At 39.4% G+C, this 13,487-nt stretch overlaps 1 protein-coding gene across 3 annotated transcripts in view; it reads left to right on the plus strand.

Annotated features, from left to right (window-relative positions):
* SLC24A3 (solute carrier family 24 member 3) overlaps positions 1-13,487 on the plus strand; it is a 783,926-nt gene that overhangs the window by 437,301 nt on the left and 333,138 nt on the right. For all 3 annotated transcript variants that reach the window (XM_069075482.1, XM_069075480.1, XM_069075481.1), the window contains exon 3: positions 9,078-9,154. In XM_069075482.1, the coding sequence (XP_068931583.1) occupies positions 9,078-9,154 (77 nt within the window). The remainder of the gene's footprint in view (positions 1-9,077; positions 9,155-13,487) is intronic.

Consider the following 13,487-nt stretch of genomic DNA (forward strand, 5'->3'; position numbering starts at 1 on the left):
TGTGTGTGTGTGTGTGTGTGTGTGTATCATCTCTAAACAGTATTGCTTCTTAAGGGTGAAGGGAGCTGTGGGCCTGTGAGATGAATTTTCTTTCTCTTCTACCATTATTTGAAAAAAAAAATTTTAGCTCCCTTAATGAAACTTCTCTGTGATTCATTCACTTCAACCAGCAGATGCTTGCTCCTGAGCTAATTAGACTATAGGGCTTGCCAAAATCCTATAGTGTTACTGTAGAGTAAACATTTTCTTTTCCTTCATGCAAAGAAATAGCAATTTTTGCCTTTTTGTTTCCTGTATGGGGAAGATCTATTATTTGGTATTTCATACTAAGTCTTACAGGAACGGGGAACAAAATAAGGGAGTCAAGTTAGGGAAATAAATCATATTGCTTCAGAAAGATGAACAGATGAGAGATTTAAACGATCTGAAAACTGCTTTTATTTAAAAAAAACACTAATGTAATATATCTAACTCCCCAATCTCTTCTTTTAAGTCCCCTGACTTGCCATTCCAATCAAAAAGACTCCTTATCTTATATTACAAAAGACATGATATAATAGATAGGGTACTGAACTTGGAGTCAGGAAGACTTGGGTTTAAATCTGGCTTTGGACACTTATAAGCATAATCACAACTTCTTTGAGGAAAGGTTTCCTTATATGTAAAATGAGTGTTGGATTCCTTGGTCTCTAAGGGCTTTTCCAGCTCTAGTATCCATTATCGTCTTTCCTCCTATTAGAATAATCATTTGTCCATCCATTAGAAAATTTGGCCTCCAACTCCCAAGTAAGATTTTAGAGATGATGAATTATCCACCTGTAAGATACACTTTCAGAACTGCCCTCAGTTTCAGTGTCAGCCTCTCACTACCTGCTGAGATCTGGAGATAATTCACCCCACTGGTCAAGGAGGATGCACAGACCTGGACTTGGAGAGTGATCCTTCAGATGTGGCACTGAATTCCCTGGATGGTACCAGACTTCAAATTAGGGAATGTACAAGAGGAGGAGGCTTCAGGCCCGAGAGGGAGAAAAATTAAAGGGCTTCCTTCCATCCCCTCACTGAAGGAAAAGGGACTCCCTTGGCAGACATGCAGAATCCAAAAGGTTTTACTGACCTTTCCAGACCTGCTTATGAATCTCAACCCATTTGGGACACAGAGATAGATGTTGTATTATGCATAAAGTAGCAACAGAAAGCAATTGGCCAAGTTTTCCTCAGAGCTGCTATTTCTTTTTAGACTCTCACGCTCACTTCATTTTGAGTCTTCTATTCCAAGACTAACCTCCATGGAAATCATTTAAGAATAGATTAGGGTCTTATTGAGTCGTGACTGACACTTACTGAAGGCTCATCATAATCACCCTTGGATACCATGTAGAGACAGCTAGGCATCATAATAGATAGAGTGCTGAATTTAAAGTCAGGAAAACCCTTCTTCAGACAGTTACTAGCTGTGTGACCCTGAGCAGGTCACTTACTCTCTTTCAGCCCCAGTTTCCTCATCTGTAAATGGGAAGAATAATAGCTCTTACCTTATAGGGTTAATGTGAGGATCAAACGAAATAACACATGTAAAGTTCTTTGCATGAGTTGGACTCAGAAGAGTTCTAAGTAGAGCTCTCCCAAAGTGGAATGAACTGTCTTAGAAAGTAGCGAATTTCCCCTCCATGGAGGTCTTGAAGCAAAAACTGTATGACCTCTTCTCAAGTATATTGTAGAAGACAGTTATCTTTGGGTTATGAATTGCATGAGATGGTCACAGATGTCTCTTCTAACTCTGTGCTTTTGTGATTTCATGACTTTCATTCGAGTCATGTCTGCTACTTAACTTAGCAGCTCCATGACGGTGGGAAGTCACTTCAACTCTCAGAGAATCCCACTGTTAGAGGAGACCTCAGGGGTCATATGGCTGAACCCAGACCTACAAAGTCTTTCTACGGTAATATACCTGACGAATGGTCATCCAGTCTTTGCTCTAAGAATTTCAGTGAGGGGAGAGACCCACCACCTGCTGAGGGGACTTATTCCATGTTTGTAGAACACTCATTCTCAGAAGTCTTCTTCTTTTATAACAAGTCCAAATTTGCCTCTTTGCTACTTCCACCTACCAATCACTCCTAGATCTGCCCTCCAGGGGCGAGCAGAGAAAGTCTAATCACTTTTAAATGTGACCTTTTCCTCAGCCTCAGTTTCTTTGCTTGTAATAGAGGGGCAGTAATTCTACCTGCTTCACAAGGTCGTTGTTCCTTTATAGAGTTATTGTGAGGAACAAATAAGATAAAATGCTTCGTAAACCTGAAAGGGCTGTAAATGTAAGTTTGCTTTTCTTGTTATTAACTAAGTCCCCTTGGATGAGTATAGAATGGACTCTATATCAAATTCTTTTGGTTAGATCTGGTCATAATTTGTAGGGGACTTCAGTACCTTTCCATCTAAGTGTCTGACTGTTGGCAGTCTACAATCAAAAAGAAGATACATGCCCCAGGCCTTATAGCTATCAGGGCAGACTGAAAGAGAATTAAACATCAGGCCTAAAGGGGATTTTTAACATATCCCAGCTGTCCTTCCTAATCCTCCTTTTGGGGGCTTTTCTGGGATTCTGTGTTTCTGGCTATGAATGCAGTCCATGATTTTGTGTCTTAATCTAATGCTACCTAATACTTAGCGAATGGTACAACTGACCATTAGTGTCTTGTCAATGTGGGCACAACTGATAGAAATGTTAGATCAACAGAATGTTGAAATGATTAATTTTAAATGATTTTAAATTTTTGTTTGCACTTGTACCCACTTGAATTAATGTCAATAAATGGGAGAAAGCATTAACAAATATATTAATTAATAGTGTTAGTGTGAATAAACTTTTTTAGGTTAAGTAACACAACAAACTGTCACTCAGTGGAAATACTCAGTGAAGCTAAGCCCTTACTTGAAATGATTCTTCATTTCACACCTGCTTGCTAAATTAAAATATAATTTCTCTCACTTCACTGTACTCAGAGAAGGGGGAGCCTCAGTACAATTAAGCAACAGAAGTATTAATAATGTCATAATTATTGAAATTTCTAACGGTTATTTCAGGTCTAGAATCATTTATATGGTTCTTGGTTTTCTGTTTGATATTTATTTATCTTAATAATACAAAATGTCTCTTACTTTGCTGGTCTTAGTCATCTTGGTGCAGAGAACTCCTGATCTCAAAAACAAAAATCATCCACGTTATTTGGTTGGAGACCAAACTTGGCAAGTGGAATTTCTCAGTTCTTTTGGATGCTTACATGTTGCCTGCTTTGTAAAATGAGAGCGTTGTTATTTTTGGCCCCGGGAGGCTCAAGGAATTAGGAATTGTTATAGGACTTTCAAGATAGGATTTCCTTGTTTGATATTATAGCTATTAAGGAATTTCAGTCTCTTGTGTCATACAATCCCAGTGAAACTGGCATGCCAAGTGTAAATTCAGAGGGTCAGAGATAATTCAGTGAACTAAATATTACTAACACCATCTAACATCATTAATTGATTCCCTGAAATTGCCATGAGTTGAAAGAAGAAGAACAGTAAGAATAATCATCACTAGAACTTCAATAGCGATTTAAGGTTTGCAAAAGCACTTTGCCAGTATTATCTCATATTATCCCCACAACAACCTTGGAGGATAAATGATCTTGTTACTTTCCAGATGAAGGAACTGAGGCAGGCAGAGGTTGAGTAAAATATCCAGGATCATACAACCAGCTGGATTAAATGTCTCACGATAATTGATTCAATGAGAAGATTTTCACAAAATGACATTAATAAGTGATTAAGCTTTTTTTTTTTTTGCTAGTTTGGGTTGTGTTGTACCACCAGGTGTTGATAATGATTGATATTCACATAGTTCTTTAAAGTTTGCTAAGCACCTTTAATGCAGAATCTCATTTGAGCCTGTGACATAAGTATTAGTTATGATTACAGCTAATAGGTATCAGAGATAGGGTTTGAAACCAAGTTGGTTTTTTTATTCGAAATCCAGCACTCTAGCTTCTGTGATAGAGGATGGGCACCTAGCCAGGTGGTGCAGTAGATAGACCCTTGAGCCGGGAGTTAGAAAGACCCAAATTCCAATGTGTCTTTAGATACTTATTCTCTATGAGGTCCTGGCCAAATCAGTTAATCTCTCTGCCTGTTTTCTCAACTGTAAAATGGGGGTAATAATAGCACTTACCTCCTAGGGTTGAAGTCAGATGAGATAATATCTAATAATAATAAATAAAGCACTTTGTACAGTGCCTGGCATATAGCAGGTACATATAAATTCTTTTTCCCTTTGCCTGACTGTGATAGTAATGGAACATAAAGATCCCCCTGTATTGGCTTGGTTTTCAAATTGATTGTGTTAAAACCCAGAGCTTGTTAATCCCACCTGGGGGATGGACTTGTTGATGTGAAAAGAAAGTCCTGAACTGGGAGGAGCTGGTGATGTAGATTCGAAGAGACAGAAGAGAGAGACAGAAGAACTTTTTGGAAGCAGCACCCTCGTGGAGGCAGAGAGAGAGACTGAATGGATTGCTGAGGGCCACTTTGAATCGCCCTGGACTTTTGAGACCTGCCCCCTGAGCTGTCAAGGACTGAGGAGACATGGCTGTTTTGCTGGTACTTTGTCTGTTTTGATGTTGTCTTGCCAGATTTGTCCACTGGTGAAAGACAGTCCTGTTGAAGAAGTCCTGGAACCTGGCTGTTGGCTAAGAGCTCCTGAGACTGTCCTGCAGACAGAGAGTGAATATTGTCCACTGGTGAAGGGCAGTGCTGTTGTTGTAGGCGTCTGGGAACCTTTCTGTTGGTTCAGAAGCCCTGAAGAAGGATTTTCTTGTTGTATGTTTACAGAAATCCTGGGAGAGGGTTTTGCTAATGTTTTCAGGGGTTCTAGGACTGTTCTGCAGACAGAGGATGAATTAATGAAGAGACTGGCAATGTATCTTGTGGCCTTGCTAAGCCTTGTCTCCCTGGGAACTAAGATTGCTGAGAACTTGCCTCTTGTCAAGATGAAGAAAAGACCTCCATTTGGGTATTAAGTGCTGTGCTTAAACTTGTTGTAACTCTGGGGTAGATTCAATTGTGATCCAGGGGTGGGGAACTTTTGACCTTTTTGTGTTCTGTGATTGAACAAATGAATGTACTTTACTTATGTTTGGAAACTAATCTCCATTTGAGAAGAGGGGTTTTGTGATGGACTAAATGAAGGTACAGCCTAGGGGTGGAGGAGTATTTAGAACAGGGACTTTGTAATTGATTGAATGAGTGGAAGGTCCTGGGGTGGGGTAGTACTTAGAGATTATTTAATCACCCTTAGTAAATGCTGTATTTTGAATGATGTCATATTTTGATCTTCTCTGTTCTTGATTTGGCATTGAATAAAATGGAGAGCACCTATGCTGGTATTCTGAACCTTGGGAAGTTGCCTTTCCTTGGCATTACAGTACACTGACTTATGCTTCAGAGCCTTCCTGGGTCATGATATTGGGGCAAACTTGTACAGGCTAAAAGTGCAAATCATAACTGTCTTCCTCTGAAATCTCTCAGAAGTTATTGGCATTTTTCTCATTCACCTTCAAACCATGCTTTGTAATTATGGTTATTTTTCATCTTACCCTATACTAGACTGTAATCTCCACATGGATAGAAGCTTACTTCTCTGTTTTCTCCCTAACATGGGATACATTTTTTTTTCATTTCCGTTGACTAGCAGTGGCTACCCACAAAATATAATTATCTTCCTTAGGAGTCTTTTCCTACCAGCTAAGAAACAGCATCCAGGATGTCAGAAGAACAGAGCAAGACTGTTAACTTCCCCTTTTAGATAGGAGACAGGACTGAGTGGAGGCAGCCCATGTGCATGAACTTCCTGCTGGTGCCCTGCCCCCTGTCTGTTCCCCTTATTTTCTTTAAATCCCCAGTATGGCCCAATACTTTATAACGTCCTCAGGAATCTTGTCCCCCAAGCACAGCTTCGGAGAACAATAATACCCTGCTGTTTGAGGTTGTCCAGAATTTTCTCAACATGCGTAAGTCCAATGTCCTAAACACTTTCTCCCCTCATATTTAAGCCTATACCCAGAATATATTACCTTGGCAAATGTGTTCATTTCAATTATTCCATATTAACAGACATCAAAATGCTCTAGGGGAAGAAATATTCCCCATTCCCTAGAATTTTTCACTGGAGTTGAGGAGCAGGTAGAGAGAGATCATCACTGGGAGTAGAAATGACTGAAAGAAAGGAGGCAAAGACAGTTTGGCTTCTGATTAGAGTCAGCTAGCTAGTGGAATGCTAGGACCCTGGACTTGGAGTTAGGAGGGAAGACCTGAATTCAAATTCTTCCTCTGGTATTTACTAGTTGTGTGACTCTGGGCAAGTCACAATCTTTCTCAGTCTCAGTTTACCCATCTATAAAAGGGAGACAATAATAACCCTTACCTTACAGAGCTGTTAGAAGGATCTAATAAGATAACATAAATAGTTTTGCAAACCTTAAAGTACCATTAAGTGCTAGCTATTATTATTACTATTACTATTTAAAGATATAAACTAGAGGCCAAGAATACAGTACCAGACTACTACTATGGAGTTCAGATGTCAGAAAAATAGAACAAGTTTTCAGTGGGTGGATAGACTTCAAAATTAAAACTTCTAAAAGTTGAAAAAACCATACTGATAATAGGCAATTGAGAAGTTGTTATTTGTACCATAAGAGACATCGTGACATGGTGGATAGAGACCTTGCCTCAAAGCTATCAATGTTGGGTTCAAGTCTTGCCTCTGACACACACTGGCTAGGTGACCTTGAGTAAGTAACTTGCCTTCTCAGGGTCATGGTCAGCTCACAAAGGCTAGAAATTACAGTGATGGGCATTGGTGGAGGGAATTTCTTCATTCTATACACCAATTAAACTAGAGGTCTAGTTCCTATTGTTATTCTAACATAGGAGAAGAATGTTGATAGGAAACCAAGATTGGTAGGGATCTCTTGCAAGGGTATCTGACATTCATTTCCTCCATGCTGGCTAATCTGGTTAACCCCAAGCCTCCCTACCTCCATCTTGATGCCCTGGGGAGGGATGAAATGGTCTGCCTTAACCACAAAGAATGTCTTTACTTGTTCTTAAACTAGGGGAGGATAATTGTAGACAAAGAGGAGAAAAAGCTTTATTAGTTGTTTTTTCTAGTTGTTGGTTTTGGATTTTTTTCCCCCATGTTGGTCTTAGATTTTTGATTCTTTAGAAGATGATTTAGCTAGAGTTGGTAATGTCAGCCCTCTGACAAAAAAAAAAAAAAGACAGGGCTAAGGTCTTTTAGTAGTGTCAATCCTCTGCCAAAAAAAAAAAAAAGACAGCGGGCTAAGGTCTTTTCTTTTCCCATAGCTGTTCACTTAATCTAGAAAGGTCTAGGCCAGAGGTCTCTCTCTAATTCTTAAGCTAGAAAAGCCTGTTTGGACTTCCAGCAGACACAGGGGGAAGAATAGGAAGAAGTTAATGGAAGAGGAAAAATGGAACAAATAGAAATGTAAAAGGAAAAGAAAGTAAGAGGGAAAAAGAAAGAGGTGCATATGGTAGGGAACAGTAAAGCATAATCAATCATTTTAAGGCCACCAATGCCCTAGGCTTCTCAAAGTTGGTTTAGTTCACTTACTTGGGTCTTAATTTCCTGATAGATTTCTCCTCCTTATGTACAGTCAGGATAACAAGTAAGAGTGAACAACTGGTACCAAATTTGCTTTCATGCTAGCCATCCCTCTTGGTTTGGGGTTCTCTAAATCTCATCCCTATAACATATACTGCTCTGCTTTCAGACAAAGGTTATTGGCCTTCACCTTCCTCTGAGGGCCAGGACATTCCAATTGGACTATCGCTAGAATGACGCAAGAGACTTGGTCTGGTTGCTTTGTAATGTCTTCAGTATCATTTGTATTTAAAGAAACTTTGAGAGAATTTGCTTATGAACTGTTTATTATTGAACATCTTAGAGTACTGATTCTGTTCCAGTTGAATTTAAGTTCCCTGGTGGCAGGGGCTGTTTGAGTTTTGTCTTTGCAACCCTGTCACCTTATATACTGCCTAAGACATAAGAAGCACTTAAGAAACACTTAGCAAGTGAATTGCTCAACAACTAAATAGTAATAATAGTGCTTTATAGTAGGTAGAGAGCCAGCCCTGGAATCATGAAGACCTGGGTGAAAATCCTTCCTTGGACACATATTAGCTGAAAAAGTGTAGATCATTTAACTTCTCAGAACCCCTAGGTAACTCTTTAACACTATAAATCGAAGCTGCTTTGGTGGAAAGGGTTTTCACACTGGGAGTTCCCCACAGTTATTTATGTTACACATCTAGAACTCTCTAAAAGGAAGGAAAGGAGGGAAGGAAGGAAGTAAAGAAAGAATGAAGGAAGAAGGAAGAAAGGAAGCAAGCGAACATTTATGTGCCAGGAACTATTCTAAGCATTTTGCAAATATTATCTCATTTGATCCTCACAACAATCCTGGAAAAAGAAGAATATTATTATCCTCATTTTACAGTTAATGAAATTGAGGCAAGCATAAAATTAAATTACTTGCCCAGGGTTACACAGCTAGTAAGTGTCTGAGATGGGATTTGAACTCAGGCTGGATTTGCACCGGGGTCTTCCCAACTCCCAGCCTGGCACTGTACTGCTTAACTGCTACTGAAATAGTAAAAACTCCAGAGCCATTTTAACAATTTTCCCTTTACATTTAAAGATATAAAATTGTTAGTATCACTAAAATGTATTAATTAGGGGTAGGTAGATGGTGCAGTGAAGAGAACACTGGCTGTGGAGTCAGAAGGATGTGAATTTCAAATCCAACCTAAGACATTTTACTTTTATTAGATGTGTGACCTTGGGCAAGTCACTTAACCCCAATCACCTTGCCATCCCCCTTGCAAAAATAAATACATAAATATTTTTAATTGTCTTTATACTTTTTTGTTCAAGAGTTTTCATTCTTTGCATGTTGTATGCAGTACTGAAAATGTTTAAATGTTAGTGATTAATTTTTCTTTTTTTCCTCATTCTCTAGCTCTCCACGAATTCCCTAGTGACATCTTTACAAACGAGGAACGACGACAAGGAGCTGTGATCTTACATGTCCTCTGTGTAAGTCATTTTTACTCTGTATTCTACTTCTTGTATGTGCATGAGACAATGGAACATTTTTAGAGTGAATATCAGACATCACAGCTCTGTGGGTGATACCATGGAATCAATCATATGCTTTATTAGATTTGTGGATTCCTTGAAACTGGAAGGGATAGCTAATAATCTATATGATAGAAATGGAATCCTCAAAAATCCAGACAGGGTGAAGCAATGAGCTAAATCTACGAAAAATTTAGTAGACAAATGTAAAACCCTTTACTTGGACTCAAAAGCTCAATTGACTGAATTTGAGATGAAAATATGATAAAAAGGAGTGTATTCCCTAACTGATAAGTACACAACAAACATAAACAGGCTCTTCTCATGGGAAAAAAATCACACTGTCTATAGCCATATGGAAAAAATGCTTTAAGTTACTAATAATTATTGAAATAAAAAATTATAACATCTCTGAGGTTACATCTCACTTCCATCAGCTTGGCAAAGCTCATGAAAAATGGAAATGACAAATGATGGGGGGTTGTGGAAAATTAGGCATATAAGCATCCAATGTGGATGGATCTATAAAGTCTTTCCAGGTTTTTCTGAAACCATCTGCATCATCATTTCTTACTACATGATAGTGTTCCATCACAATCATATAGCACAACTTGTTCAGCCATTCCACAATTGATGAAATGGCTCAGTTTCCAGTTCTTTGTCTTTTTTTTTCCTCAGAGAGTCCAGCTGTTAAACATTTACCAGCATCCTCCTATATTGCTCTATAAACATTGCTTGAGCTTAGTAGGCAGGCTCAGGGAATGAAGTCATTTTACCAGACTGGAGGCTTGGTGACTGACTATAGGTAGTAATTAATAATAATAATAACTGGTGTTTATATAGCATTTTAAAGTTTTCAAAGTGCTTTACATTCATTATCTCACTGGATCCTCACATGCCTCTTGTATGAAAGCAAGTTTTGATAGGGAGAGGACAGAGAAGAAAGAGCATGTGATATTGGATGCTGGGATTGAATACGGTAAATGAAAGATCATAGAACAAGAAGCCAATTTTTCCAAGCAATCTTTCACAGCTCCAAGAAGTTACTTTGACCTCTCTAGGCTCTTCCTAAGACTTCTCCAAAATGCAGTTGTCCATTCAGCATTTAAGATTCTCCAGAGAAAAACATTTCCAAATCAACCCTCTACAAAAAACTTTTCCTTCATCTTGTTGTCTTCCCTCTAAATCATCTCCAGTTTACTCTCTCCCCCAGTCCCTGCATCTGTCTCTTTGTCTCTCTGTCTCTCTTTATCTATATGTATGTATATATACACTGTTTCTACATAGTCTTTCCCCACCCCCAATTAGACTGTGAGCCCCTTGAGGTCAGGGATTGTTTTTGTCTTTCTATCCCCAGAGTGTAAAAGTGCCCGGCACAAGAGTAGCCCTTCATAAATGCTTATTTATTTGACTTGAGTGGCTCTTCAGGTTACATCGCCATGCTCTGCTGTTGTTTCAGGGCTGTTCAAGCTGTTACTCCTGTGCTGCTTTCACCTGAAGAGAGGTGGTTGTTGAGCTCCATAATCGGCCTACCTCTCTCTCTTAGTTTCCCACATTTTTTTTTCTCACTTTTCTGGAGCTGGTCCTATCATAGGGACAGCCTTACTCCAGAGTGCTGAAGTCGGAGAATGAGTGGGGACTCCCAAGGCAAATGATACAATGGAAGGGTAGAGAAAGGTGGAAGGAATCTTATTCCAAATAAATAATTATTTCAATTCACCTCTGTATTCTTATTCCTTCCCTTCTTCCACCTCCTCCCTGACATTTTCTTTCTTACAATTTAACTCAAGGAGGAACCTCCAAAAGAAAGAAAAAAACAGGCCCTTTGTTAACACAGGGATAGTCTCTCCACACACAATGAAGAGCCAAATTCTTCTCCATGTTTATGTCTCCTCTCCACACTCTCTGTCATGCCACTTAACACCCAAAAGCTCAGCTGTGCCCAAATCCTTTCAACACTTACTAAAAATACTGGATGTCTCCTGGTACAGGGAGTCTTTGATTCAATCAACAGAAGCTATCAAATGACCCCAGGAACTGTCGGCACAACCATCAGGCAGGGAAGAGAAGGGAAAAGAACAGAATTTATGTAGCACCTACTGTGTGCCTGGCCCATAGGCAATCATCGTACTCTCTACACTGGAGAGGTAAAGGTCTACTATGGTACAGTAGAATTATATTTATTGTAAATGTTTTATTTAAATATTAAATTTTAATTAATTAAATGAAAGTAAATATTATAAGGCAGAGGATCTAGGTTTAGTTCCTGGCTCTTCCATTTACTACCAATGTGACCTTGAAAAAAATCATTTCTGGTACTGTGGGAGGTAGTAAAGTGGAAAGAAACTTGGATTTGGAAGTAAAACTTCTTGTTCAGTTGGTTTTGTTGTGTCTGACTCTACATTTGAATGGGATTTTCTTAGCAAAGATACTGAAGTGATTTGCATTCTCTTCTCCAGTGGATTAGGTGATTTGCCTAGGTCATACAACTAGTAAGTGTCTGAGGATGGATTTGAACTCAGGTCTTCCTGACTCCATGCCCAGTGTTCTATCCACTGAGCCATCTAGCTGCTTCTAATTAGAGGAAGTGGATTTAAATCCTGGATCTACCACTTGCTCCCTGTTTGACCTTGGATGCCCCAGTATACCTTACCTTACCATACTCCCTCACCTCTGTTTCTAAATTTCTGAATTAAGGGAGATGGGCGGTCACCAAGATAACCTCTCAGGTACCTTCTAGCTCTAACTCTATGGTCTTGTATGGGAGAAGGAGAGTAAGGTATAAGAAGATTGGAAAGGTAGGAAGGGACCAGGTTATGGAGGGCCTTAAATAAAGCCAAACAAAGGATTTTGTATTTAATCTAGGGGGCAATAGGCAGCCAATGGAGTTGATTAAATTGGGGGTGGTCGTGACATGGTCAAACTTGTGCTTTAGGAAGAATATGGCAGCCAACTGGAGGATGAACTTGAATGGAGAGAGACTTGAGGTGGAGAAGTGGGAGGAAGCAACCAACAGGTCTTTGAAGTAGTCAAAGCAATGGAGGTGAATGACAAAGGAGATAAGGGAGCATTTGCAAAAGATCTTACAGAAGTAAAATCAGCAAGACTTGGTAGCTAGATATGGAGAATGAGAAAGTGAGGATTTGTGGAAGATTTAAGGAAGTCTAGGTTGTGAACCTGAGTGACTGGGAGGATATTGGCACCCTGGACAGTAATAGGGAAATTAGACAGAGGGGATGATTGGGGGGTGGGGGAGAAGAGGTGTAAAGCCAAGCACAAGCAGCATTCCACAGGACCACTGCTGTGAACAGTTTTCAAGGTTCTGATTACACAGTATAGTAAACTCTATTTATTCAGTAACAAACTAAGACAAAACATTCATGGACATTAAAATATAGCATTCACAATGTTATGGCTTAACAACATATCACTAAAGTGGCCACATAGTTTTCATCAAAGTGGCCACATAATTTTAAAGCAAAAGATAACATTCATTTAGTAACACAATCATTTAGCAAATCCTTAATTCAATCATCCTTAAGGAGACAAGCCTCCTTAATTGACACAAAGTACAAAGGTCAAAGTCCCCCCCCCAAGTGGAATTGTCTAATCTCTTCAATCAAAGAGTCCTCTTTCTTCTTAATTGGAGAAATCCTTAACTCAATCATCTAAATATGAAGGTCAGAGTTCTCCATCCCTAGGTCACACTAAGTCATGATTTTCTCAGTTTACATTAAATACCCAAGAAGAGATCTTTTTATCTTGACTCAAGACTGGCTCTCAGCTTCCATTGTTCCTCTTTCATGGTCCCAGCTCCTGCTTGAATCTGTCCAACTGCCACCTGGGTTCAAAGGCAGACAGCTCTCCGTTCTTTGTCCAGCTTCTTGTGCAGTTCCTGTTCCATATTGAAGCTCACAGTGTCTGTTCCACCTCAAGTCCTTCACAGTTTCTGTTCCTGGGAAGACAAGGCTTAACAAAGCCACAATAACATTCATTCACATTGCTGGCATCCTCAACAATTCACTTTCTGCCTGAGAAATAAACACAGACCCAACAACAAGGTCTGAGGAATCAACACAAATCATCACTATAGTCCCAGGACCTCTGAAATCATCAGCAAGACCCTCCTCCAGGATTTCTATAAACATACAAGAAAATCCTCTTTCATGACTTCTGAACCAGCAGCAAGGTCCCAGGGCTTCTGTAACAATGGTATACATGATCTATCAGCAGACAAATCTGACAAAGTAACATCAAAACAGACAGACAAAGTACTGACATCACAGCCATG

This window comes from Petaurus breviceps, unplaced genomic scaffold, assembly GCF_028583685.1.
Source record: "Petaurus breviceps papuanus isolate PSGF00001 unplaced genomic scaffold, PetGlider_PUasm1.0 90919, whole genome shotgun sequence".
NCBI classification, from domain to species: Eukaryota; Metazoa; Chordata; class Mammalia; order Diprotodontia; family Petauridae; genus Petaurus; species Petaurus breviceps.